This window comes from Bicyclus anynana, chromosome 20 (genome assembly GCF_947172395.1).
Source record: "Bicyclus anynana chromosome 20, ilBicAnyn1.1, whole genome shotgun sequence".
Taxonomy (NCBI): domain Eukaryota; kingdom Metazoa; phylum Arthropoda; class Insecta; order Lepidoptera; family Nymphalidae; genus Bicyclus; species Bicyclus anynana.
This window is the reverse complement of record NC_069102.1, coordinates 13668935-13695867: the sequence shown is the minus strand read 5'-3', so window position 1 is coordinate 13695867 and position 26933 is coordinate 13668935. Positions and strand designations below refer to the sequence as shown.

The 26933-nt window shown below is 36.3% G+C and overlaps 4 protein-coding genes across 16 annotated transcripts in view; 2 read left to right on the top strand and 2 right to left on the bottom strand.

Annotated features, from left to right (window-relative positions):
- The window catches only part of LOC112044815 (protein prickle), a 408579-nt gene that overhangs the window by 182290 nt on the left and 199356 nt on the right, over positions 1-26933 (top strand). The gene's annotated exons all lie outside the window — the stretch shown is intronic.
- LOC112044820 (general odorant-binding protein 1-like) lies at positions 3201-5867 on the bottom strand. Its single transcript, XM_024080794.2, has 3 exons — positions 5679-5867; positions 4733-4913; positions 3201-3509 (listed from the first exon to the last, which is right to left on the bottom strand). Exons 1-3 carry the CDS (start codon positions 5817-5819, stop codon positions 3328-3330), a joined length of 504 nt encoding a protein of 167 aa, XP_023936562.1. The 5' UTR covers positions 5820-5867; the 3' UTR covers positions 3201-3327.
- On the top strand, positions 15274-19519 carry LOC112044817 (glucose dehydrogenase [FAD, quinone]). Its single transcript, XM_024080790.2, has 4 exons — positions 15274-15600; positions 16381-16561; positions 17746-18058; positions 18157-19519. Exons 1-4 carry the CDS (start codon positions 15581-15583, stop codon positions 19449-19451), a joined length of 1809 nt encoding a protein of 602 aa, XP_023936558.2. The 5' UTR covers positions 15274-15580; the 3' UTR covers positions 19452-19519.
- LOC112044816 (glucose dehydrogenase [FAD, quinone]-like) lies at positions 19367-22165 on the bottom strand. The gene is made up of 3 exons (XM_024080789.2): positions 21622-22165; positions 21093-21208; positions 19367-20945 (listed from the first exon to the last, which is right to left on the bottom strand). Exons 1-3 carry the CDS (start codon positions 21994-21996, stop codon positions 19517-19519), a joined length of 1920 nt encoding a protein of 639 aa, XP_023936557.2. The 5' UTR covers positions 21997-22165; the 3' UTR covers positions 19367-19516.

Sequence of the window (26933 nt, the reverse complement as noted above, 5' to 3'; positions counted from 1 at the left end):
TATATTCTACGATATTTTATACTAGAGATAGGGCACTAGCGCATCAAAAATGAGGCGGACAATTAATGTATATAAGTGCCTTAATATCATTTAGTCGCATATTAAACATCGATAGTTATTTAAACACAGTAATATTAGAGATGAGTAAATTTGGAATCCACGGGCTTTTATGCCAAAGGAGTGGCGGTAGGCTATTTCGGCATGGCTCTCTTAATGATATAATAAAAAAGGGCTCTTGCCACCATAAATATTCCTGCGCTAATCAAGCCGTTAGGAATCAGTCGGGATGATGACAAGAGACTTGATGGATTGACACTGGTTCCCTGGGAAATGGGGCGGGCCCTAATGTGGGACGCTACATGCGTCGACACATTAGCACCGTGTCATATCAGGGAGACAGAATCAAGACCGAGAGCCGCAGCAGAAAAAGCTGAAACCGGTAAGTGGCTCAAGTATGCCTCTCTGACAGAGAATTACATATTTGTACCTTTTGCCGTGGAGACCCTTGGGCCATGGAGTCGCAGTGCCAAAAAAATTTACCGTATCATTTCACCGCGGCTTGTTGCCTCGACTGGTAACAGAAGGGCTGGCTCATTTTTTGCGCAAAGGATCAGCCTGGCTGTCCAGCGCGGAAATGCAGCCAGTATTCTTGCCACCATTCCACGTGGGTATGATTTGTATAGTTATTAGGATAAGTTAGCTTAAGTTCCTTATTGTATTTTTTTTAAACACATAATATCTAAATAGTGTCTACAATGTCGAGTTGTGTTTAGGAAGAGTAAAAACTATATATATTACATATATATATGTCGGCGGAGCAGACTAAATACTACTTCTGATAACGGAGAAGCTGTAGCCTCAGAGCAGGTTCTGAGCTTTACGTGTCAAGGATGGCAGATACACAAAGTAACACTATCAATTGTTAGTGGAACGACCGCTTAACTTACCAATACAGTTCTACCCTCTAACTACAATATTGATCAAGTATAGCGTTGATACTATCAGATGTAAACCAGGATTAACTGGCGTATAGCAGTAAGGCAGCCACGAGTGAAATTACGGGCTGGCAACCGCTAGTAGCAGGATTAAAGAGCTCTTTTACAACTACCCAATGCTCTCCTTCTCCACTCGTGTCGCCTTCCAGCCAAGTAAAAAACAATGTTATTATTATAACAGATAGCGCTACCTAATTAGTTTCTATAATTAATGTAAGATGGCGCTACTATTTAATCCTTCGACATGTACATAAATATATAATGCGAGTAAACACAAAATTGTGCATAAGCGTTTCTAGAAAGAGAATCGTCGTGCCGCATGGCTAAGGCCCCAGTTCTTTTACTGAGAGATTTCTTAAATTTCTATTTGCGATAACCATTTGGATTAAATACGTACGTACAGTGCTGTTGCGAGTAGAGGCGGAGGCAATTTATCAACCACCGAGTGCTCTTAATAAAGCTCTGCCTTACTAACATTGCGGAAGCATCTCCTTTGGTATTGTAACCTGTTACAAGCTTTGTAATCTTAAAGTAATGCAGTGACTTCCGATAAACATTCCACTAGTTTGAAAGTACTCATCGCTAATATAATAGGCTAGTTGACATTTTTTTTAAATGGTCTATTTATGGCTGGTGGGAGGCTTCGGCCTTGTCGTGTCGTGTAGAAACCGAAAGTAAGTTAGCCCGCTTCCATCTTAGACTGCATCATTATCAGGTGATATTGTAGTCAAGGGCTAACTTGTAAATAAAAAAAAAATGTCTAAGTTAGTTCATAAATTCAATTTGATATAAGTCAATTATCCTATTGTTTGTAATTTAAATGGATAACTTTTGATTTTGATTTTGAATTTTTTTTACCTACTTAAATTAACTAATCGCAACTTAACTTAATTTATTTACAATATTTGCCATATTTTAATATCACCACCATTCCCCTCCAACTAGTCGGGAAAGATTGTGCCAGGAGTGGGTACGACAATAGACCAACGGGGTCAGGATTGAATCACCGCCCCTGGTGATGAATCTAACCGCGCTTACCATTGAGCTATTGAGGCTTTTCTTTGAAGTTGACTTTACAGTTAACATAACTTAAACATTGTGATAGTAATAATTTGTAAACTTTGTATACCAAACACTTGTTTATTGGTTAACATTCCACACCACTTAAAATACACATAATACATGAGGATTAAATAACCTAAATGCTATCTGACAAGTTGCTGGGAGAAGCGTTAAATATTTCTAAAATCCATAAAACATTAAGCAGGTCGTCGTGTTATTTGGTAACTGGAGGAATTATTATAAAGTACAAGCTTAAATCATTGAGTTACAATGAAACACGTTCTAGAGAAGACAAGCTTAAATCATTAAGTTACAATGAAATACGTTCTAGAGAAGACAAACTTAAATCATTGAGTTACTAAGAAATACGTACTAGAGATGTTGTCCAAAACAAAAAATGTTATCGTATCAAACAGCGGGGGCTTAACGCAGGCTGACTTAAGTTTTTGCTGCAGCATTAAGACATTAGTTAAGTCCTCTCATACTATTAAAATATGCAGTACTAGATCGCTTATAGAAAATTATTTTCGTTTCGCCATAAATTACGTTTCGCTCAACATACTAAGCTAGCAAAAAGCCAATGTAAAGTGTAGCGACATCGCCGCAGTTTAATGGAAGGTAGTAATGTTGAGTGGTGTCTTCTCTAGTAGACGTTGTAACTCAATGGCCTAAATATGCTTTACGATAATCTCCAACTCATTAAATATGAAAAGAATATCTAAAACACATAAACAAATCTTTCATAGGCTAATAATATTAGTGAGGCCACAGTGAGGAAATAATATGGAAAATATAATTTAGTTTTGTAACTTTCTAATCATAATTAAACTGACCCATCTCATCTAAACCATATTAGCATAACCGTTTAGGAGACAAACTGAAATACGAAGCGACCACCACGATATTATTATTGTGTTATACGTAAATGTTAAATGTAAGGGTTATATTCAACTAGGTAGGTACAATATAATATACAAGTTTAGGTTTTGCGTGTTTTTTGCAGCAAGTTACCACTACACTGACCAGTATTCAAATTCGATATCTATTTATTAATTGAGTACCAAATTATGTAACTAAGAATCAATATTATATTTCTGCTTGCGTCGGCCTTTTGTTACAGTACAGTTATCTTAAAAACGATAAATCTACTATGACCTCTAGCAATATTATGATTACTTAGTACCTACATCTACTGACGATTTGGAAAGCGAGTATATAAGAAAACATCATTTAGACGTGTTATCTCCAGTTACCAATTCTACTCTATCATTTAAACTTCAGTCATGACCTCCTCGAGGATCTCTTCCATGGAGGGGGCCCACTTGAGCTCATGTATCTTGGTGCGGAAACACTTAGATATCTCCAGGGTTTTACTGCAGTTGTCGACAATGGAGTCGTGAACCTTCTCGCAGTCGTGCAGCATGTTCACTAGCTGCTTGGCCATGTCGTCATCTGTAATATAACATAAAGATAATAGTCTACAAATATTGATATTTTAGGATTCAGTTCGTTCGTGGGTTCGATTCCCACAACTGGAAAATATTTGTGTGTTGAGCATGGGTGTTTTCCAGTGTCTGTGTATATTTATACATTATATAAAATAAATATATTATATGTAGTATATAATTGTATATTTATATTATAATATCAACTATCTTAGCACCCATAACACAAGCTACTCTGTATGCTTACTTTGGGGCTAGATAGTGATGTGTATTGTTTAAGTATATTTATTTATTTATTTTTATTAGTTACACTGAGAAAAATAAGCTACTTAAATTTACGTAAGGAACTATTATTATATATAGCTATTTACGTAAGGAACTTGCACATTACTATTTACTACAGGTGCAGTATACGTACAATAGATGCCGTATACTTAGTAATGATGCAGCTTACTGTGCCGTTTAGAAGCATCACCACGTTACATAGGGAGGTTCTATACAACATAGTGCCGGCTTTAAGCGTAATAGTGTAGAGTTTGTTACGTATTTTAAGTATGGCGCACCAGGATTTTTTTCTCAGCGTAGGAACTCACCATTATCAAGTGTCTAAATTCCCCTTCTCCTATAGGGAGGAAGGTGTGACTCTATAGTAAACCGTTAAAAAAGGGTGTCAATAATGATAAACTTGATGATTTTTGTCGAAGACCTGGGTTTGGTCTCGAGCCCTAGCCCGATAAAATAAATAAATTGGATCGCCTTTCGTTTTAAGACAAGAAAAATTAATTACTTAATGTTATGTTAATAAATATTGTAAAGAATATGATCATTATAAAACAGCCACCGCTCAGTTTCTGTTCAGTTCACTAAACAGATTGTGTAGCCAAACTTGAAATAATCGAATATCTGATTTAGCGAAAAAAATATATACTTTAGTATTTTGTTTGGTGATCTAAGCTAGCGTTTGTCAGCAATTAATTACCTTTGATTCTAAGAAGCCTATAGTAAAACGCACTTGCCTAAAAGAACCCTATAGTGAAACGCACGTGCCTAAAAGGAGCCTATACTGAAACGCGCGTGTATAAAAGACCCCTATAGTGAAACGCACGTGCCTAAAAGACGCCTATAGTGAAACGCACTAGCCTAAAAGACACCTATTCACTCTTGATTTAAAATATTCTCTATAAAGTGTATAAGTGGTAGAGAAAACGAAAGCTCCTTTTCCATACGTACCAGCTCCGTGCGTTTTAGCAAACTCATGCGCATTCTGGTGGTGTAGACTCATGTCGTCCGCGATGAGGTCGAATTTGGAGGCCATACACATGATGGCGCAGCCTGTTTCTCTGTTCAGCAGCTCGTAGTCCTCCTTCCAGTAGTTGTAGAAGTCTTTCATGATGTGCTCGCCGAAACCCATCTACAAACATATCAATTATAGTCGGAGAGCCAAAGATCGGATTTTGAGAGTTACTTGAGCACGTCAGTTATGTCTAGTAAAGGGAGGAAATTATCATGCCTTTCGAGAGTTTTGGCTGGTCGGAGGCTTCGGCCGTCGCTAGTTACCACCATACCGACAAAGATGTACCGGCAAGCGATTTAGCGTTCCGGTCCCATGTCGTGTAGAAACCGAAAAGGGTGTGGATTTTTATTCTCCTCCTAACAAGTTAGTCCGCTTCCATCTTAGATTGCATCGTCACTTACCATTAGGTGAGTAGTCAAGAGCTAACTTGTAGAAAATAGAAAAAAAAAGTAAGTACTTCGTTCGTACCTTACAACATAACATGAGTAATGAGTATATTATTTGTAAGAGTTGTTTTATAATGGTGTTATGCTTGTATAGGCAACCCAAAAAAACAACCTTTGTATTTTTGGCCACGAGTGCGATTAATATGTTTTCTTCTTTTTAAGAAAATAATCCCAAGATAAAATATTTCTCGAAGATTACAGCTAGCGAAAATAATAAAAAAAAGTCTTTAAGTCTGATTCTGTCCCACTGCTGAAAGCGGAAATCGTACTAATCTAGCAAATCTAAGAGGTCGCCGCTCTGTGGTCCACGTTAAGCAATGTGGGCTCTAATACTATTATTTTTTTCTAGTACGACCACCTGAAAATACCCTGTGGAAGGATTACGCACAATCGAATAATGCTGAAAATTAAAAGTAGATACAAAATTGGAACTTACTTCTTGCTTACACTCCTCTAAAGCCTTAGAAAACCCTGTGGTTAATTTCTTCATGATTTCTTGAGAAGCTATAGCTCTATGTCCATGTGTTACGACGAAGACCACCACAGCAAGGAAGCGCCACCGAGCTCTAGTAGCCATGTTGTTGTATCTGTTGGAATGACACGCGCTATTGGTGCTTTATATAAATTTCTCGCACACTAAACGAATCATGGATTATCCGTGATTCGTTTAGTATGCGAGAATTTTTTGAAACAGATATAGTTCCGTATGTATTTAAATTAAAAAAAAAACTGAAAGCTTGGCTTGTCGAGAAGGCTTTTTATAGCTACAACGAATTTTTAGAAAATAAAAATTGTGATATTTAGTTTGTTATTTATGTATATAGTATATAATTTATTGAGAAAGATGATTTATAATTAAGTATAATAATAATTATATTGTGACGATTAATATGAACATTTATAAATAAAATATGACCATGACTATGTTATCGTTTCGGAAGAACGTGAGTTTATCTGCGTGAGATTTAAAAAGAAAGTATACGTTTCTTGTCTCTTGCCTAATATTGCATGTATACCGCATTATAATTCACCTATAGTTTATTGAGATGGTAAATAGAAATACTTTAGTATTACTAAATTCAATTGCTACTAATCTATACTAATTTTATAAAGCTGAAGAGTTCGTTTGTTTGATTGAACGTGCTAATCTCAAGAACTACTCCAGGAACAGATCCGATTGGAAAAATTATTTCAGTGTTAGATAGCCCATTTATTGAGGAAGGCTATAAGCTAAATATTATCCCCGTATTCCTACGAGATCGAGAACCACGCGGGTAAAACCGCGCGGTGTCACTTATTATAATCGTTAAAACAATCGAGCTTTTTAAATTGTAGCTTCTATAGTACAAGGTATGCAAGACTTAGGATTAGTATCCTCCTCATAAGTGCCGGATAGTTTAAACGTGATTTTTTTTTTATTTTCTTATTTTATGTCAAGTGACAATTAATAGCAAATTTTTAAATAATAATCAATACAACACTTATTAAAAGGGGTGAAACTGTATAATTTAAAAAGTTTTTGTTAAATTTTTTCACGATCTCTAAAACGTGTCTACAGAACCTTTAATTTTTATCAATTAACATGCACCTCAATGGCCGGATACAGCGGCGGTAATTATCTGAGGCGTGATGGATCAAGATTCAATTGTTTTTAATCCGTACTTTGCTGAATGATAGATGCTCGCTCTGTAATTGAATTAGTGCTGAATTTAAGTGGTAATTGGATTTTAATTGAAATTTGTAAGTGGAGGATTTTTTTAATTTCACTTTTGTATCCAATAATTACCATTTTACTATTATCTCACGTGTTGCTTGAGTATTTCCAAAGTTTGAATTTTTTGAGTTGCCTTAAACAATACCGAGAACTCATACTTGGTAGAGTTACTCAACAACATGCAAGTTATCCTCTCTTGTGTTCATCTGGCGCGCTCGAGTAAATCTGAAAATCCTTTTGTTGGCTCCTCTACTGTCGGTGCATTTCTAACTTCAAAATTATATGTTAACATGACGGATTTCCAAAAAAGATTAAAAGCCATATAACTAGTTTCTCAAGAAGAATGTAAGAATCAACTTTTATGAAATATTTATCTTATTAATTCTAGAAATTGTTTGTTATATTCCAATTATATTCCACTTTGGAAAGCAATCCTATTAGGAGTCAAAAGTTACTCCACACCAAAGCACCGCCCAATTAGCACGTATTATAAAACTGAAAAGTTAAAAGCTTTGTCAAGCTAATTGCGTGTACACACGACAAGACAATGTGTTTAGACCGGCATTAACTCAACAGCCCGAGTTAGCAGAGTTTAGACCCTCGCGGGGGTCGCGGCTCCATTGTACTACCGATTTCTCCTCACCGGCGTTACGATATCCTTTTCCGATTTTCGGAGGACGGTTTAGCTTTAGTTGTAGTATTAAGGTATAGTAAGCTGTAGGAATAGTGTGCAAATCTGAAGGAGCGTTCAGATACATGTTTTTATAAATACATTTATTAAAAATAATACCTATAGTACTGAAATTAATCATCAGGAATAGATCAGAATCTATACTAATATTACAAAGCTGAAGAGTTTATTTGTTTGAACGCGCTAATCTCAGGAACTACTAGTCCAATTTGAAAAATTCTTTCAGTGTTAGACAGCCCATTTATCGAAGAAGGCTATAGGCTATATATATTATCCGCGTATTCCTACGGGAACGGGAACCAAGTGGATGAAACCGCGCGGCGTCAGCTAGTATGCAATATTGAAGAATGAATTTAAACAATTATCAAAATATTAGTAATCAAAAAGTAGAAATTTAAGTGATCACTTATCATTTTACTTTTTTTGCAACAGTGCTAGGAGTTAATACGACTATAGTACAGTCAGGGATCGAAATATCTAACCCTAAATGTTTCGTTTAAAGATATTCTGACTGACGTTCGCTCGAATTTGGCTAACACTCTACCGCGTATTCAATTCTTTGTGTCTCTGGTGTTTAATAAAGTGCAGCCAAAATTAACTAAGAGTATGGTAATGATGATGAATTGTATGCAATTTGACCAAAATGGAAACACGCTCATATCACCCGCGCCGAGCCGCGGGCGCGGATTACTCTTCATTACACGAGACACGTGGCATTTGTCACGTGAACCCTAAACCCTAATATACGACGATGATTAGCACGACTGCGAGCAATTAGCCAAGTTTCCTTACCCCCTCTTTAAGGAAATATACCCAAAATGGAAAGTAACCAAAGTATTACATTGAGAAAAATCAGCTGAGATTCGCTGGATGCAGGCTCAGTATCGTGATGTTTGGAAGTCCCTACAAAAGGCCTATGTCCTGCAGTGGACGTCCATCGGCTGATATAACTGATGGATTTGATACAACTGTGCCGGCTACAAGTCTTATTGCTACGTAATTAAATATGGTGGTCCAGGGTTGTTTTTCTAAGTGCACAATTAATACTTTTCTCATGGGTATAGTGCTTGTTATCGCCGTGTTGCAACGACTTGCAGTACGGACTGCTTCAATGTGCTCGTGGCCTTCGAACAATCCACATCTTTGTAATTCTTTATGGGTTACTTGGGATAGGCGGGGAGAGTGGAAAAGGGGAGTGTTTGTTAACAGTCAAAGGATCCTTTAACCCTACACACATCATTCACAAGTACGTGACTTCACTCAAGATCATTCTCTGCCATTCTAGGGTTTTATTTTGGCTACAGTTTAATTTGGTAATTAAACTGTAACCAAAATAAAACCCTAAGTCGTCTTGACAAATGTTATGAATCATAACCTTTGTTCGACATTAGGTCGAACAAAGGTTAAGGTTACTTGCGGTGTTCCTCAGGGCTCGATTTTAGGACCATTACTTTTCCTTATATATGTTAATAACATAATAAATCTTAACCTATCAGGACAGCTAACCCTCTATGCAGACGATACGTGCCTATTTTACTTTGCACACTCTATTCATGAAGCAATTGCACAAGCTCAAAGTGATTTAGACAAATTAAGTCAATTTTTCTTGTATAATCTTTTAACAATCAACACTACTAAAACATCTTACATGATATTCAAAGCTAAAAATAAAAAAATTCTAGATTTTAACCCACTTACAATCAACAACATTAAAATTCAAAGATCTCATGCAGAAAAATATTTAGGCCTAATAATAGATGACAAGTTGATTTGGGACTCTCATATTGATCAACAAATTTCAAAATTAACATCACTAACAGGTGTCTTACGAAGAATATCGAATTGCATTCCGTACAAAGTAAGAAACACTATCTACAACGCTCTAGCAAAGCCACATTTAGAATACTTAATAGAAATTTGGGGAACTGCTGCACAGACACATCTTAACAAATTACAACGCACACAAAACAAATTAATCAAGACACTATTTCATTACAATTTTTACACACCAACAAAAGATCTTTACACTAAAACAAAACTGTTCAATATCACGCAACTATACACATACAATACCTGTCTCATAATTAAAAAAATCATGACCAACACACTACATTCTACTATAACATTTAAGCATAGGACTAACAAACTCAATCTCAGGAATAAATATAAAATCAATATTTGGCGACCACGGACAAAAACCTATGGAAATAAAAACATATTATGCGAGGGTGCTCAGTTATATAACAATCTGCCAAACTCCATTAAGGAGTTAAATAACATAAAAGCATTCAAGAAATCGATTAAATCCTACATCCTCACAAACTTGGACAAAATATTGAAAAAACAATGTAATTAAAATTTTGTTACAATAATGCATGCTGTCTGCAAAAATGACGATATGTTAACTCTAAGTTAAGTGAACAGTACGTTCTTTTTTGGAGAAAATAAATATCTTTAAACCGACATTAGTTCTCTTATTTTTGTAATCACTTTTGAGTCTGCTAAAATGCTACAATTAATCATAAGCACTTGACTCTCCACCCCCAGGCTAGGGGCTAGCAACGCCGTTGCCTCCAATCCTTGCCCCTAACATTTTGTTTTTTTAAACACTCACATTTATAATTTTAGTTGGTATATTATCCACTACCTTACAGCCAGACAAACAGGCAGTTTCAGCCAGCCATAAATCGCTCGCACAAATCTGTGGATCAGGTTTGGCATTCCGCCAATACACCTACATACTTACATACATAAGCCTATTGCACACTAATAAATCAATCGTTATAATATATCGTTTGTTTATGTATAACGATGGTGTATTTCCTTTCTGAAGCATCGTGGAGGGTTTAAGTTCTATATCCTCCAATTTTCTAAAAGTTAGGAGTTCTGTTCCTTGCTGCGGGCCATTGCAACTGAGGAAAAGTGACTAAAGCAAGCCTTGTACATTATATTTACTTACTTTTCTTGTTTTTTGTTTCAGGTAAATCAAAAATAATGAAGTTAGTCAGAACATATTATATTATTTGTAAGTATTACTATAATCTAAAATATATTATCATCTTCATGCCTTTTTCATAAATGCTCTATTTATAATGTAGGATTTCAAAATATCTAAATATTCTTGTGGTAGTATCTTCCTGATTTTTACAATTAACCCTTCATGCCAGACTTTGTCGAATGCTTTTTCAAAATCAAAACACCCTAGTAACTAGTAATAACATTTGTATGAACTTGATAGATAGTTGAGTGTTTCTCTCTCCGAGTTGATAATCTGGTATTAAGTATTAAGTTAGTATCATTCTCATAACAACAATACCAGTAACAATTTTTCAAACAGTTTTGACAAAATAGGTAACAAGGAGATGGGTCTGGGACCACGCGACTGAAGTATCACTTAACGTCCGTTCCTTAGCTCTCCCACTCAACGTCCGTTCGCCGCCTGATTACACTTTACGTAACGCAACCAGCTTACTCCCCAAATAAAGCGTGCCTAAAGAAGTTTTACTTCCAAAAAAAATATTTCATAGCCGAGAGTCATACCTAGAACTTGATGATCCGTATACAAGCCATTGGACCATAGAGAGATTTTTAATTCCAATAAACTGTTCAAGAGACCAATAGTTGTTCCCTCTACCTGTCCAGTTCACCCCCTAATCCCTTCACCCCTGTCCGGCATGTACCGGGCGACAGCTGCGCGTAATGGCGCCTTATCTCTCTGACTGATCGCGCTGATTTGTCTCGACCCACCCTTAAGATGACCATAGACCTAGCAACACATAAAATAGTCTCTCTTATTTATTTAACTACATTGAAGCAACCTATGCTCAGAGCTCCAAGGTGAGGAACCTCTTTAAAATAAATGCCGTTTTAATGACTAGGTACTCACCAGCATATTAATAAGTTTTTTTTAAATATGCATTTCCGCTAAAACATTTAAGTATTTCCTGGATTTCTCTAGGATGTCATCATCAGATACCGTGGACCATGGGATATATAATTATTATCCTTTGTTTTAAAAACGGCATGGAAATAAATGTATTTACTCCAAACAAAATTGTAGAAAAAAAGCGCTGGCGCTCAAAATAAAGACTACAATTAGTCTTTAAACTCTTTTTTATTATTTAAGTTACATATCAAATAATATGTACATTTAGACTATTCAGTTGTGAATACCCTCTAACCTAAGAGTACAAATTTCCTTCCTTCCATTGTGGATGAATTTAAAATGTAGACATACATAAAGTCATATCTTCTCAACCGAACCTGCCTTCTAAACCAAACAGATACCTATAGAGTCTACAAATAGTCAAACTTGTCATTTCAAAAGTGCTTGTAAACTGAATTTAGAATTTATGAAAAAAAAATCAGTTCTATACATTACTTCGGTCTACATCTGCGAAGTAGTAACCATCTTAAGTCGCGTTATCTCCAATAGACATAAGGATTTAGAGTCGTCTCGTAATGTCCGTGAACTGGACATCGGCTGGGATAGACCGGGACACTTTGAAGTTTATAGCCGTCCAATGATAGGGTTTTAAACGTTGACTAATGGGTCATTTGTACTGAGATTTTACTGTTTGCAGTGGCCTGCAAAAGATTAACTTGGGTAGGCACTATATCTACAAAAAAGGAAAAAATGCAATGTTTTTAATGAGACCTCAGTGTATGCATTGCATATTTGCAAATATGAAATGCGCATATCTATATTTGACAGCTGTGGTATGCGCGGTGGATTTACAAGACGGAGGTCCTGGGTTCGATCCCCGGCTAGGCCGATTGAGTTTTTCTTAATTGGTCAAGGTCCGGCTGGTAGCCGTGACTAGTTACCACCCTACCGACAAAATCGTACAACTCTCATTCTAAGGAGACTCGTGCTCAGCAGTGAGCCGATTATGGGTTTATAGTGATGAAGTCGACGCGAATCAAATCAGATCTCAAATACAGAATGGGAATCGATCCCAGGACTTGAACCACAGCATTACCAACTGCGCTATGTGTCGTCAGAAAAACCTACTAGGTACCTACCTACTTAAATCACATACTAAGTATAATATATACTTCAATTCCGGCCTCAACAATAATCCTACAGATTAGCATCAATAAGAAAACGTTTTGCGTAGATATCGAACTGGTAAATATAATGGGAGTAGGTAATATAACTCATGCGTCCACGGAACGCGTCCAGCGTCCAGTAATTACGTGGACTGGACGCAATAGGACGCAATAAATCTGCGCTATCGGACGCGCCCCATTGCAGCCGACTACTCTGCTGTATTATGAAGTATCCTTTAATTAGTGCAATCTATCGAACGCTTTCATCTTGGGCGCTTATTTTTTATTTAATTATTATTTATTATCAGTGTCAGTGATAGCCCAGTGGATATGACCTCTACCTTCGATTCCGGAGGGCGTAGCTTCGAATTCGGGACATGCACCTCTAACTTTTCATTGCATTTTAAGAAATTAAATATCGCGTGTCTCAAACGTTGGAGGAACAACATCGTGAGGAAACCTGCATACCTGAGAATTTTCTTAATTCTCTACGTGTGTGAAGTCTGCCAATCTGCATTGGGCCAGCGTGGTAGTCTATTGCCCTAATCCCTCTCATTCTGTGAGGAGACTCGTGCTCAGCAGTGAGCCAAATATGGGTTGTTATAGAGGTAGAGTAAGCTGCAAGCAGTTTGCTCTACCTCTAGAAGTAATGAAATAAAAAAGTCCTGTAGAGACAATATGTGATATTAATAATTATTATCTGAGTAAGCAGGTAGTTATGAATCTGATGTTAAATGTAAAACTATCGCATAAACCAGAGCATTTTGCCTAAGCTTATATATATTCATACCTTCCTTCCTCATGCGCCTGTAAATACCTACTCAGGCAATTCATACAATAAAATGTATTCTGTGCCCTATTAAAAGTATTTAACCCAAAGTTTGCATAAAAAATCTATTAAATTTTCAAAATATAAAATTTTGTTGTCTTCCTTAAATTATTTATCAAAAAAGCATATAGCCCTGTAATAGACCAAATTCCAATTACGAATTTTGTTATTGTACTGGCAGTCATGCAGCGCCATCTGTGTTGGAGTAGTGGCATGTGCTTAAGTTCCATTAGTGTTCGATATAGAAGTTCACCTGTATACCGCTAGATGGCAGTATGAATAGCCAATATAAGATTGTTTTCATATCAGCAGGAGAATTTATCAATTTTGTTCCTATAATAGTTTTTTTATAAACGGAATAATGGAAAATTCAATCTAATGGAAAAAAATTTCATACTATCTTATTAGTAAATTTTCGTCCGGTTGGGGCGGTTGGTATTATGTAATTAATAATCATTTTTATTTATTAGGTAAATAAATTACTATGTAGGTAATTAACTTGTTAACTACTAATAATATTAAAATGAATATTAAAAGTAAGTAGTACAAGAGTAAAGTTACAAAATGTCTGTGTAAAAGTCAATACTATTTATTATACCTAATAGGTAGGTTTTTTTTTTATTCTTTACAAGTTAGCCCTCGACTACAATCTCACCTGATGGTAAGTGATGATGCAGTCTAAGATGGAAGCGGGCTAACTTGTTAGGAGGAGGATGAAAATCCACACGCCTTTCGGTTTCTACACGGCATCGTACCGGAACGCTAAATCTGACCTGGACAAATAAAGAAAATTACAATCTGCCCAGCCGGGGATCAAACCCAGGACCTCCGTCTTGAAAATCCACCGCGCATACCACTGCGCCACGGAGGCCATCAATATAATAGGTACATATTACCTACTACAAGATGGGATAACTTTACCCTTATCAGTATATGAAAACACCATAAACTCGATAAATTTTGAGTTATCACAGCATCGAACCCACGTCCCCTCGTAAACAATCTACTGGTCAGTTTAATTTCCGGTCAACCCGCGCCTTCGCCGGAAGGGCTTGCATATGCTGAGATGTTTGCTACAAATATCAAAATACGGGAGAATAACATGATAAAGCCTATAAATTATATGGTTTACTCATATTAAATATATCACACATCGAGTAATAGAGTAAGAATGTGACATAAATATACGGTTAGACAAGGACAATTCGTGTCTAAATAATGAGAAGTTGGTAAAACCGGCCATAACAGTTTTCAACGCAGACAAAGTCGAGTGGATCAGCTAGTAAATATAATAATAGGTATCAATCAACGATATTTTATACTATAGACATGTCATGTACCACCACAAAAACTGACCCAAATTTAGCTACTCCACTGAGCGCGCATTGCACAATTTTGTGTGTACTTACATTATATACTTATTTACATACTAGCTGACGCCGCGGTTTCACCCACGTGGTTTCCGTTCCCGTAGGAGTATAGGGATAATATATAGCCTTCCTCGATAAATGGGCTATCTAACACTGAAAGAATTTTTCAAATCGAACCAGTAGTTCCTGAAAAAAGCGCGTTCAACCAAACAAACATACAAACAAACTCTTCAGCTTTATAATATTGGCTTAATAAAAATAGTTTTTACAATTCCTAAACACACAACTCGACATTGTAGACAATATTTAGATGTAATAACTTTCTATTGTGTGTAAAAACTTTCCTTGTTTACTATGCGACTACATGAAATTAAAACGATTGTGAATTACCCACTTATATTTGCCTCAGTTTCGACGCGTCGACATATCTAATAGTACAAAATCTTTGGTATCAAAAGTATTTTCTTGAACACAACGGCAGGAAGGATCAAACAATTATATAAGGGCAAATTTATTTAATACTTTATCCGGTTTTACAAAATATTCTTCTGCGAAAGGCAGGATATAGACGCGGTGGAGCGTGTCTAACACATCACTTCCATTTAGTGCAGTCGGTTAATTACCCGCAGTTACGTTCGATGGCGGAGTGGCGTAACAACGTTCTGTGGCTATAATTATTGAAATGGAGATCAAAGTGTTAAGGTTAGAGATTTTTTTAAGTTTATTTGAAAAAAAATGTGAAATTTGTGACGGTTTTTCTGTATTGAATTAGGAAAATCAGCAGGGTAATTGTTGGTAGAGGATTTTTCTATAAAAAGATTCTTAAAAATGAACTAAGAAAATTAACAATTCATTTGTGGAGGATCTAAAACTTTTGCCACTACTTTCGAGTGGCAGTGATTTTTTTTTGCAGAACAACCCAATGACCTAATGTTAACCCTATGATCACTCGGTGTTAAGTCTTCATAAACGTGGTGCAATTTATTGCATAATTAATCACGAAAGTGTTTTCATCTCCATTGCTCAGAAAAGTTATTTTTGCTCGGCCAAATTAGCAAGCAAAATTAGTTTTCTAAGCAAAGTAACTTTATCAAATATGAGATGTTATAAATGTGATTGTTCCTTAAAGCAATGTCTTATGTTAGTTATTACAATAGTTATATGTTATGCTAGGCAGCAAAATTGTTTTTACTGTAAGTGTGCGAATTTAATGAATGAATGAATGAATGAATGAATGAATGAATGAATGAATGAATGATATTTTATTAATGAAAATGTAGGTTTAACATGATGGTACATATTATAGAATTGAGCCTTTATACATTTTACCAATGCCGAGCATGCGAAGGATTCTAAGATTGAACCACGATTGAAGTGAAAGTGTTGGGTAAGCCAAGCGAAGAATCCTGAGCATCGCGAGGTATTGAAGGGCACAAGAGGTAAATTTGCTGCCTTGCTCAACAATATATGTATCTGCTTCAGCGTTGTATGTCTGTGCATCACATCGTGCGTGAAGGGAGATCTGTTCACGAAGGCTACGAGGAGTAAAGCCCTTGAGGCGGAGAAGGATGTGAGGAACAGCGTATACGACTTCATCATCGTAGGAGGAGGGACTGCTGGATGCGTGCTGGCAAACAGGCTCTCTGCCAACCCTGAATGGAAGGTAGTTTTTTTTTAATTTTTACAACATAGCCCTTGACTACAATCTCACCTGATGGTAAGTGATGATGCTATCTAAGATGAAAGCGAGCTAACTTGTTAGGAGGAGGATGAAAATCCACACGCCTCTCAGTTTCTACACGACACGACAATGGTTACGTCTTTGCCAGTAGGGTGGTAACTAGCCATGGCCGAACTCTCCAACCAGCCAGACCCGGACCAGTTAAAAAAACCTCAATCGGCCTAGCCGGGGATCGAACCTAGGACCTCCATATTGTCCATCGCGCATACCACTGCGCCACGGAGGCCGTTAAAGAGGTAGTCAACATTATGAGTCTACTTAACAGTCTACTACAGGCATCCTTACTTGTTGAGGAGGAAATATGGGGATTAGATCCACCAGGCTACTCCAATACGGGTTGACGGATTAACCTATTTTAACGGTTCACTGGGGTCAGGAACCCTTCTTTGTTGAAGACGGCATATGGAGTTACTTAAATGCTTTACATGCCCTCTTAAGCTAAGAAATGTACCATCACTTCCGTCTTCCCTACTCCAAACTGTTTTTTGACCGACTTCAAAAAAGGAGGAGGTTCTACGTTCGGCTGTATGTATGTTTTTTTATTTTCTAGAGAAAACTCCTAATATATCCTATTTAAATTGAGTCACTTTGGAACGACAAATGAAACATAACCTAAGTCTTCAGAAACAGAAGTTTTATGGTCTACAGTTTATTTTAAAGTTTTGCGATTTAACTATAATATACTTCATAAACTGAACAATAATACCACATTGTAATATGTATTTTAGTCGATTTCTATTGACGATACGAATTAACATCTCGTTATCAGTTATTATCAGTAACAAAACAATTTGTAATTATTGCAATTGCATTGCCACTAATTACAATATTCTTTATTTACATAATATACACAAATCAACACGATATACTAGTAGACTTATACTCGTATTGCTTAGAGAATATCTCTAACTCACTACTACTACTGGTTTTTTGAGATATATTTCATCAAAATTAGTCCAGCCGTTTAAAATATATGGATAGGGGTAAACAATAGAATATTTTGAAATGTACCCGAGTGAGGTATCAAATAAACGAGTTCTGTTTTGTATACTTTTTATTATGAGTTTATGAAACAAAAAACAGTAAATCTACATCTTATTTTTAAGGTACTAGTACTAGAAGCTGGAGAAGAAGAAAACATAGACTATGACATTCCTGGTATACCAACAAAAGATCTAAGACCTATCCTCTGGAACTATAGAACTGAAAGGAACGGGTTCTCCTGTCTGTCTAGACCTGGAGGCAGTTGTGAAGTGAGAACCGGCAAGGTTTTAGGAGGATCGAGTGTAGTTAATGATATGAAGTACACCAGAGGGTCCAGAAAAGATTATGATGCGTGGCACAGCAATGGGGAGATTGGTTCCCTTGAATGGAAGTTTGAGAATTTGGTTGAACATTTCAAACATTCAGAGGACAATGGTAAGCCAATACTAATAATGTAAAATTTGTGCATTTTTTATGTTGTTATAAGATTAACATTAGCGGCATTAAAATCTAAAATTTGTATTACGTTCCAGGTGATTATGATATTCTTATGAATTCATTCTATCATTCCCGAGGAGGAGAAATGCATGTCCAAAGATTTAAATACATGGATCGTCATATGGAGCAATTTCTAGGAGCTTTTGCAGAAATGGGCTTCCGTTCGATTGATATCAATACGAACGCACCAGAAGCAGCAGTTAACAATCAATTTGTGATATCCAATAATACGAGGTTGAGCACAAATACTGCGTTTCTGAAACCAGTTCGACATAGAAAGAATTTAGTAGTTAAAACTGGAGCTACAGTAACAAAACTGATTATTGATCACCAAGAAAAAGCAGTTGATGGAGTCTTATACGAAATTGAAAAAGGGAAGGAGCAACTAGCTTATGCAAAGAAGGATACTATTTTAACTGCCGGTGCCATTAATAATGTAAGATTATTACACTTATCAGGAATAGGCCCAAAAGAGGAATTATCTAAACATAATATTTCTGTTTTTCTTGACCTACCGGTCGGAAGTAGCTATCAAGATCAAGTGACAATAGGTGGTTTGGCTTTTTCAATTGGCGATGTTGCTATTGATGAAAATCAAATAATAGAAGACTTTAAGACGTGGTTTCAAAACCGAGGTGGACCACTGGCCTCAAAGGGAATTAATCAAATATCAGCATTCATACAATTATTTGAAAATAAAAATGGTCCTAATGTGGAATTAGCTTTAGAAGGTAACTATATTAGAAGTGACAAGTTTATGCTTACAAATGTAAGTGTACACACAGCTGAAGAATCAAGTTTACCGCTACCATACTATAATTTAGTGAATATTAATCCCGTATTACTAAAACCAAAAAGTAAAGGAAAAGTGACGTTAAACAAAAGGAACCCAAAATATGGTCGACCTGTAATACAAGCAAATCTTTTGAAGGAAACTGAAGATTTAGATGCGTTAGTTGATAGTGTTGATATTGCATTACAGTTGCTCAATACCAAGGAATTGAAGAAAGCTGAAATAAAAATAGCTCCACTGGATTTGTTTCCTTGCGACAGATTACAAAATAGAGATCAATGGAATTGTATAGCAAGACATTACACTAAAGCGTTGGGAAATCCAATAGGCACATGCCGTATGGGAGGAAATAAGACAAATTCAGTTGTAAATTATGATCTTAAAGTTCATGGTATAGAAAGGCTAAGGATAATCGACGCATCTATAATGCCCACCCACGTTAGAGGTAATATATTCGCTCCTACAGTAATGATTGCAGAGAAGGGCAGCAAAATTATGAATAAAGACTGGAAAGAAAACAAAGGAAATTTCCTATAGTAAGTAAGTATAACTACTAGTATTATGTACAATCAGTTTAAGTCAATTAAATAATAAAGCTAATTTTAATACCAAGTGGTTTTTATTAAGTCACTCGCTTTTTCAGCAATCATTATCACAGGTGCTGCTGTTGATCCTCTTGGTATTGTTGGCATTATTGAAGCATCAACTACTCTTAAATTAACAATGCCGTATACTCTTAAACTACTGTCAACTATGGCCTCGGGATCGGTAGAAGGTCCCATTTTACAAGTTCCGACATAATTGTGCAGAGGAGCTGAAAATTGTCTTATTATACAAGCCCAAAATGATTCTGATACACGATCATGTGATCTACACTCATTATTTAATATTGGTCGTGGATCAAATTCATACTTGGCGTCCTTGAATCCCTCTGTGTCAAACAATTTAACTACCTCCTTTAAACCTTCTAGTATTTTCTTTTCATCTGTAGGATTTTTAAGGAAATTAGGATAAATCAAAGGAGATCCAAATATGGGATCTGAGGCGTTTAAAACAATTTGGCCTCTACTTTTAGGTGTCAATAGAGAAGTACAGACATCTATTCTGTCGTAATACATATTTGAATAGTGCCCCTTAAATCTAAACTCTATATCAGGTGTACCAAGAATGTCGGATATACTTGATTCATAAAACGCAACGACTTGGAAATTTGCTGAAAGTGGACCAGTACCCTTAGAATAAAAGGTTGTTATATCATTTATTTTTTGTGGAAACTTAGCAGTAGTCGCAGTTTTAGTTAGTTTTATAACTGGAAGGCATACCGATAAATGATCTTGAAAATTTCCACCGACAGGTAAATTGGAAAACACTTTAATACCTAAATATTCCAAGTATTCACTTGGTCCAATACCAGATTGCATTAATATTTTCGGTGAATTTATCGCACCAGCGCTTAGGATTACTTCTTTAGAAGCTTTTACCGTTTTTGTTGTACCATCTTTAAGAAATACTACGCCAGCGGCGCGAAGAACATCTCTTCTCTCTTCTATTAATATTTTAGTGACAAAAGCCTGCGTTATTATATCAATGTTACTTCTTAACTTTCTAATAGGGTCAATAAAGGCTGTATATGCACTGACTCTTTCTCCATAATACGAAAAAGTTTGCACCCTCATAAAGCCAAGTTGTTTCCTTCCATTGATGTCTGTATAGTTATATCCGAGTTCATTGAACGCACTTAGCAAAATATCCACATTTTCATCAACATAAGGATATCGTCCAACGTCGAGAGGCCCTTGTGTAGAGTGATAGAATTTATTTTTTGAAATGTCCTTATCGTAATTCCCTTCAGAATACTTAAAATAAGGTAGCACTTTACTGAAGCTCCACCCTTCATTGCCATTAAGGGCCCATTCGTCGTAATCCGCGGGATTTCCTCTCATGTACGCCATTTCGTTTATTGTGGATGTTCCCCCAAGAACTCTACCTTGTACGACTTCACAACCTCTGGAGCCTTGATTTTGACAGAATCTACAACAATATTAATGAAAAAAGTATGTTTAAAAATTTGGGCCCGCTATTTACTTAGTTTTTAGATTGTATCAATTTTAGTATATTTAATAAATTTAACATTTCGATTGACCCATACGTGGAATAATCAATAAATAAAAATCATACCCCTTTTTTGGCCTCATTGAATACTGCCAATCTAAAGACGAACCCTTGAATTCACTTGTAAGTCCAGGAATTAAAGCCATTTTCGGTTCTTCAGGACCAGCCTCTATGAGCAACACCTAAAACATTTTAATTAAGTTATTGGATATATAATATAAGTAAAACCTATCCAGTATTTTGTAGTTTTGTGCAGTGTTCAATGTAATAACATCAGAATTTAGGCTAAATGATAAGAAGCAGGCGTTACTTTGAAAAACTTTAAAATAACGCTGCTTAAATAATTAATAATTAAAAAAAATTAAGCATTCAAATGAGATGCCAACTAAACAATAAAGTATAAGGTCATTGCAAACTCAATGGAATTTCATAGTCAAATATGACAAAGCTTCGGTTTTAGATTAAAAGATTTTGTCGGGATTTGGAGGCGTTGGTTGCCTTATTGGTTCGGTATGTCGTAGCTAATTGCTTTAATTTATTGATCATTACTTGCTTTATTCACCTGATTAAATGACAGAAAAACAAAAACACTCACATTCCATTTTCTGTTTTCGGACAATCGACTAGCAACCACACACCCTGCTGTCCCTCCACCAACGACAATAAAGTCGTATTCCATATCAAAATCTTCATTTTCTCTATCTTCTTCTTCAAGATATCTGTATTTGGATGTTTGAGGTCTGGTATAACCTTTAGTTTTATGTTGTGATTGAGGTCGATTATAACCAATACCTTTAGCTTTATATTGTGATTTGATAAGTTCCTGTTGGTTATTTCCAAAGTAATCAGGTCCTTCACCGATGTGTCCGTACAGAGCATGGACGAGAGATATTAGAAGAATCGCTGTAGGTGCACATTCTATTCTGCCATCACATATCTTGCAAAGGTCTTCCGTTATGTTATCCGCCATTCAGTCATATTACATTCATTTATGTGACGTCATAGATTGTTTCCTTTTTCTTATTTTCATTAGTATTTTGAAAACTCTAGCAAAATAATCAACACTCGCTAAGTTTCTGTCTTTTTCAGTAATTTGACCATTTTAAATTACATTACATTAATAAATTTACCTGAACCACACAATATGAAAAGTTAAAAACTCTAATAATATAAACTCAACTAATTATAAAAACATTTGTTTCTATCAAAAAGTTTTATTTAAGAAAATCTTTTACTAAATGCACGTTTCGTTAAAGCACATTTTCTCTGTTTATTTGTAACAAATGTATGTTCGTAACTGACGTATGAATTACAATGATTCAACTTTACATACAAATCAGTCTGATTGTCCATCTGTTTGTGTGTCAGTGTGTGCATTTTTTTTAATTTGTATTGCGCTTAACAAATCATGCCTGATGGAAAGCAATGATGAGATCTAAGATGCAATGATGAGATCTAAGATAAAGAGCCTAGAAGATACCTATTAGCATTCACTCTTGCCTTGAAGGTGCTCAAATTATACGTGTCAGGAAACACAGACGCCGGAAGGGCGTCTTCGTAATCAAACAGATTTTTAATCAACTTAAAAAAACGGAGGAGGTTCTAAATTCGACGCGTATGTTTGTTACCTCATAATTTCGTCATTTATAAACCAATTTTGAAAATTCTTTTTGTTTGAAAGATTATACATCCAGATTGGACCTATTTAATTTTTATGAAAATCGGTTTATAGTGTATTTCAGATAGCATGGGTACGGAGACAGCTTCTTTCGGTCTTGAAAGTTTGCCGCGATTCACAATAATAGTACGAATTATGAACGTCATAAGGCAACTGTCATTGTACCCTGAAACTGATGCTATCTGAAACCACTTTAGTAATTTTGTGTTAAAATCAAAATAACTGAAACACGTCTTTGAAGTCGGTTCCATTTTTATGTTAAATAGTTAAAGATTATTGGAACCTTTATTTTGGCATTCTTGATGTTCTCTTAACAGTTCTAGAATACAAAACTCTCTAAAAATTGTACCTACCTACTGAAACAGTACCCACCCCTACAATTAACATACTCCTGAGGTTGATGGAGACGGCAATACTTTGTAGCTTGTGTTTCTAGTCCTGTGAAGTTTTGTTCTGTTTGTAGTCTATGACTTTCCACTTACCATCATATTATAAGACTCAAAAGTGATTAAAAATATAAGAAAACTAATGTCGAACAAAGGTTATGATTCGCAACACTTGTCAGGACAACTTAATTAACAAATCAAACTGTAACCAAAATAAGACCCTATGGCAGAGAATGACCTTGAGTGAAGTCACGCACTTGTGAACGATGTGTGTAGGGTTAAAGGATCATTTGACTGATTTAAAACACTCCCCTTTTCCACTCAAGTTACTCTCCCCGCCTATCCCATGTAACCCATAAAGAATTACACAACAAGAGATGTGGACGGCTCGAACGCCACGAGCACACTGAAGCCAACACGAGATTGAGCGACGTCATATCCGACACACTACTATTTCCTACACTATTTATTAAAAACTAGCCGACGCCCGCGACTTCGTCCGCGTGAAACTTGAAGTAAACTTTCAACTACCCCTATCCTACCCCTACCCTACCCCTAGCCTACCCCTAGCCTACCCCTACCCTACTCCTACCTACCCCTACCCTACTTTTCTGGTTGATTTATTACACCTTGTGTCCGAAAAACCCAAATATCTTACGGAACCCTATTTTTCCAAAATAAAATTTAGCCTATGTTACTTGTGGATAATGTAGCCTTCGAATGGTGAAAGAAATTTTAAAATCGGTCCAGTAGTTTTTGAGCCTATTCATTACAATCAAACAAACATACAAACAAAGTTTTCCTCTTTATAATATTAGTATAGACATGTAAATTTAAAAGCGGCCAACGCGGCGATAACAATCAGATGGCTCATCTGCGTAACCTTTCTTTAAAAAAATATATTGGCAGGCAAAGCCGCGTGTAACACAAGGTCGTCATTGTTATGTGTGTCACGTCCGCCATGCTGGCTGCATTGTTGATGGTCCAAGAGTTTCGTTGTAATGCTGTTTCTACTGAATATCAATTCCGATGTTCATCTATTTAAATTATTTGTCGGAAAAAAACGTGCATTACTGGAAAGTATTAAATAAATTTTAGAAATTTAATATCACGTGTGTCAATCAGTGAAGGAAAACATCGTGAGGAAACCTGCATACCAGAGAATTTTCTTAATTCTCTGCGTGTGTGAAGTCTGCCAATCCGCATTGGGCCTGCGTGGTGGAATATTGGCCTAACCCATTCTGAGAGGAGACTCGTGCTCAGCAGTGAGCTGACTATGGGTTGATAACGAACGATTAATTAAATGTTTTATAATAATCATAAAATATGTTTCTTCAGTGTTTTGTGGCAAGTAAGAGTATGTTCTCGAGGAGTCGCTTATTACGTTTAATTACATCTGAACTAATATTATAAAGGTTTGGTTTTTTGTTTGTTTGTTATGTTTTAACTCAAAACTGTATAATCTATTTTAAAAATTCTTTCACCAATAGAAAGTTACATTATCAGCGAATAACATAGGCTATATTATATCTAAGGAAACAGGAATATCGCGGGTGAAATCGCGTAGCATCTGGTTGTGTGTCAATATCTGGTGGTATGTAAAACTGACTAATGGTATTGCAGTGGTTAACCTATGTGATTTTGAATTACGAGGTTCTGGATTCGATTCCTGAGACAGGCCGGACTTCAATCTGGAATTGCACAGTCAACTTTTATTTACTGTAAAAAATACTTACATGTCCGATACCTACTCTCAAAAGTACTTAAGCTTCTCCCTCTTAGTCACATCACTAGTAATACTATTAAAAAAAAACTAAATTAGGAGTGTAAACTTTTCAATAATGCACCGGAAATGATTTTGTGTGGAAGCTAATTTGTTTCACACAATCTCACTGGCTCAGTAGTGTCATGACATCTCGTCATGACTATAATCATGACATGACACAACAGTAGCTGACCGCATCATGATAATAGTTTTAAACGCAGTCATTATACGGATAATCGGCGAAATGTGTGGTCTTCTGACTTTTTTAGAGTTCTTTCGTGGTAGTGCTAAAACGGAGTTAGTATGACCACAGAATATGTACATATATATTTTTTTTATTCTTTACAAGTTAGCCCTTGACTACAATTTCACCTGATGGTAAGTGATGATGCAATCTAAGACGGAAGCGGACTAACTTGTTAGGAGGAGGATGAAAATCCACACCTCTTTCGGTTTCTACACGGCATCGTACCGGAACGTTAAATCGCTTGGCGGTACGTCTTTGCCGGTAGGGTGGTAACTAGCCACAGCGGAAGCCTCCTACCAGCCAGACCTAGACCAATTAAGAAAATCTCAATCGGCCCAGCCGGGGATCGAACCCAGGACCTGGGATGTATAATATGACATACTTATTTAATCTGTACCTACTATAGCACAGTAGAATTAAGCATTTAAATAATCTACGTAACAGTAGGTACGTAACATCGAAAAATAATCTACGTAATATTTTACGTAGATTATTTTTCGATGTTTACGTGATGGTGAAGTCTTTGTTCATGAGCAAGAGAAATTTTGTCGACGTTAGCAATTTAACGCGATCGTATCCCGATCAAAATTCAAATTGTGGTCACAAGATTAGGATTGCCAGGTCGCCGAAATTAAAAGCCGGACAAATTCCATTCAGTTTGGCCTGATGTTTGGGTAAAAAGGCCGGACAGCCTACATTATTGAGGATTTTGTATACATCAGTACTACATTACATACATACATTAATTGTACATATATACTATATACATAAATTTATTTTCATGTAAAATCAATCATTTATGATTATTACCGTGAATTTTGCCGTGAATTTTCCCACACACATTCGTCGATCGCACATTTGCGAAATGTAAAGCCTAACAAAAGCCGGTCTTGACGGCCTCCGTGGCGCAGTGGTATGCGCGGTGGATTTACAAAACGGAGGTCCTGGGTTCGATCCCTGGCTGGGCAGATTGAAATTTTCTTAATTGGTCCAGGTCTGGCTGGTGGGAGGCTTCGGCCGTGGCTAGTTACCACCCTACCGGCAAAGACGTACCGCCAAGCGATTTAGCGTTCAGGTATGATGTCGTGTAGAAACAGTCTGGATATTCATCGTCCTCCTAAGCCTCCTTAGCCCGTTTCCATCTTAGACTGCATCATCACTTACCATCAGGTGGGATTGTAGTCAAGGGCTAACTTGTAAAGAATAAAAAAAAAAAACAAGCCGGACACCGTTTATTTCGGCCGGACACGAAAAAGAAAAGCCTAACTATGTCCGGCTTTATCCGGACACCTGGCAACACTACACAGGATGTCAATCAGGCAATCATTATTTCTCGCACTAAATGAAACAAATCACACGGAAGGCGTCGATTACATAAATTATAGACATTGTTTCTGAGCGGAGGTTTCTCAGACAATGGATATTTTATCTAATTTTTAACCGATTTCCCAAAAGAAGGAGGTTCTGTTATTTAATAATATGTTGAACTTAAACTATACATATAGAATGTAAGTGTAGTGTGACTAGTAAGTCAAAAATCAAAATCAAAAATCATTTATTTCAAGTAGGCTCAGTTTATAAGCACTTTTGACACGTCAGTTGACTATTTGTAAAGATTCTACCACCGGTTCGGAAGGCAGGTTCTGCTGAGAAGATACCGGCAAGAAACTCAAGTAGTTACACTAATATGCTAAAGGCGAAAGTTTGTGTGTATGTTTGTTCCTCCTTTACGCTGCGGCTACTGAAGCGATTTGGATGAAATTTGGAATGAAAATGGATTTTAGTCTGGATTAACACGTAGGCTTTTCACCCCAGAAAATATTATGGTTCC

Excerpts from the sequence above, each read along its gene's own strand:
- LOC112044820 (XM_024080794.2), bottom strand. The coding sequence starts at position 5,819 with ATGGCTACTAGAGCTCGGTGGCGCTTCCTTGCTGTGGTGGTCTTCGTC. Across the intron at positions 4,914-5,678 it reads TAGAGGAGTGTAAGCAAGAA|ATGGGTTTCGGCGAGCACAT; the intron begins GTAAGTTCCAAT and ends ATATGTTTGTAG. Across the intron at positions 3,510-4,732 it reads TGCTAAAACGCACGGAGCTG|ATGACGACATGGCCAAGCAG; the intron begins GTACGTATGGAA and ends GTTATATTACAG.
- LOC112044817 (XM_024080790.2), top strand. The coding sequence starts at position 15,581 with ATGGAGATCAAAGTGTTAAG. Across the intron at positions 15,601-16,380 it reads ATGGAGATCAAAGTGTTAAG|CGTTGTATGTCTGTGCATCA; the intron begins GTTAGAGATTTT and ends TATCTGCTTCAG. Across the intron at positions 16,562-17,745 it reads CTGCCAACCCTGAATGGAAG|GTACTAGTACTAGAAGCTGG; the intron begins GTAGTTTTTTTT and ends CTTATTTTTAAG.
- LOC112044816 (XM_024080789.2), bottom strand. The coding sequence starts at position 21,996 with ATGGCGGATAACATAACGGAAGACCTTTGCAAGATATGTGATGGCAGA. Across the intron at positions 21,209-21,621 it reads CCGAAAACAGAAAATGGAAT|GTGTTGCTCATAGAGGCTGG; the intron begins GTGAGTGTTTTT and ends AAAATGTTTTAG. Across the intron at positions 20,946-21,092 it reads TCAATGAGGCCAAAAAAGGG|ATTCTGTCAAAATCAAGGCT; the intron begins GTATGATTTTTA and ends ATATTGTTGTAG.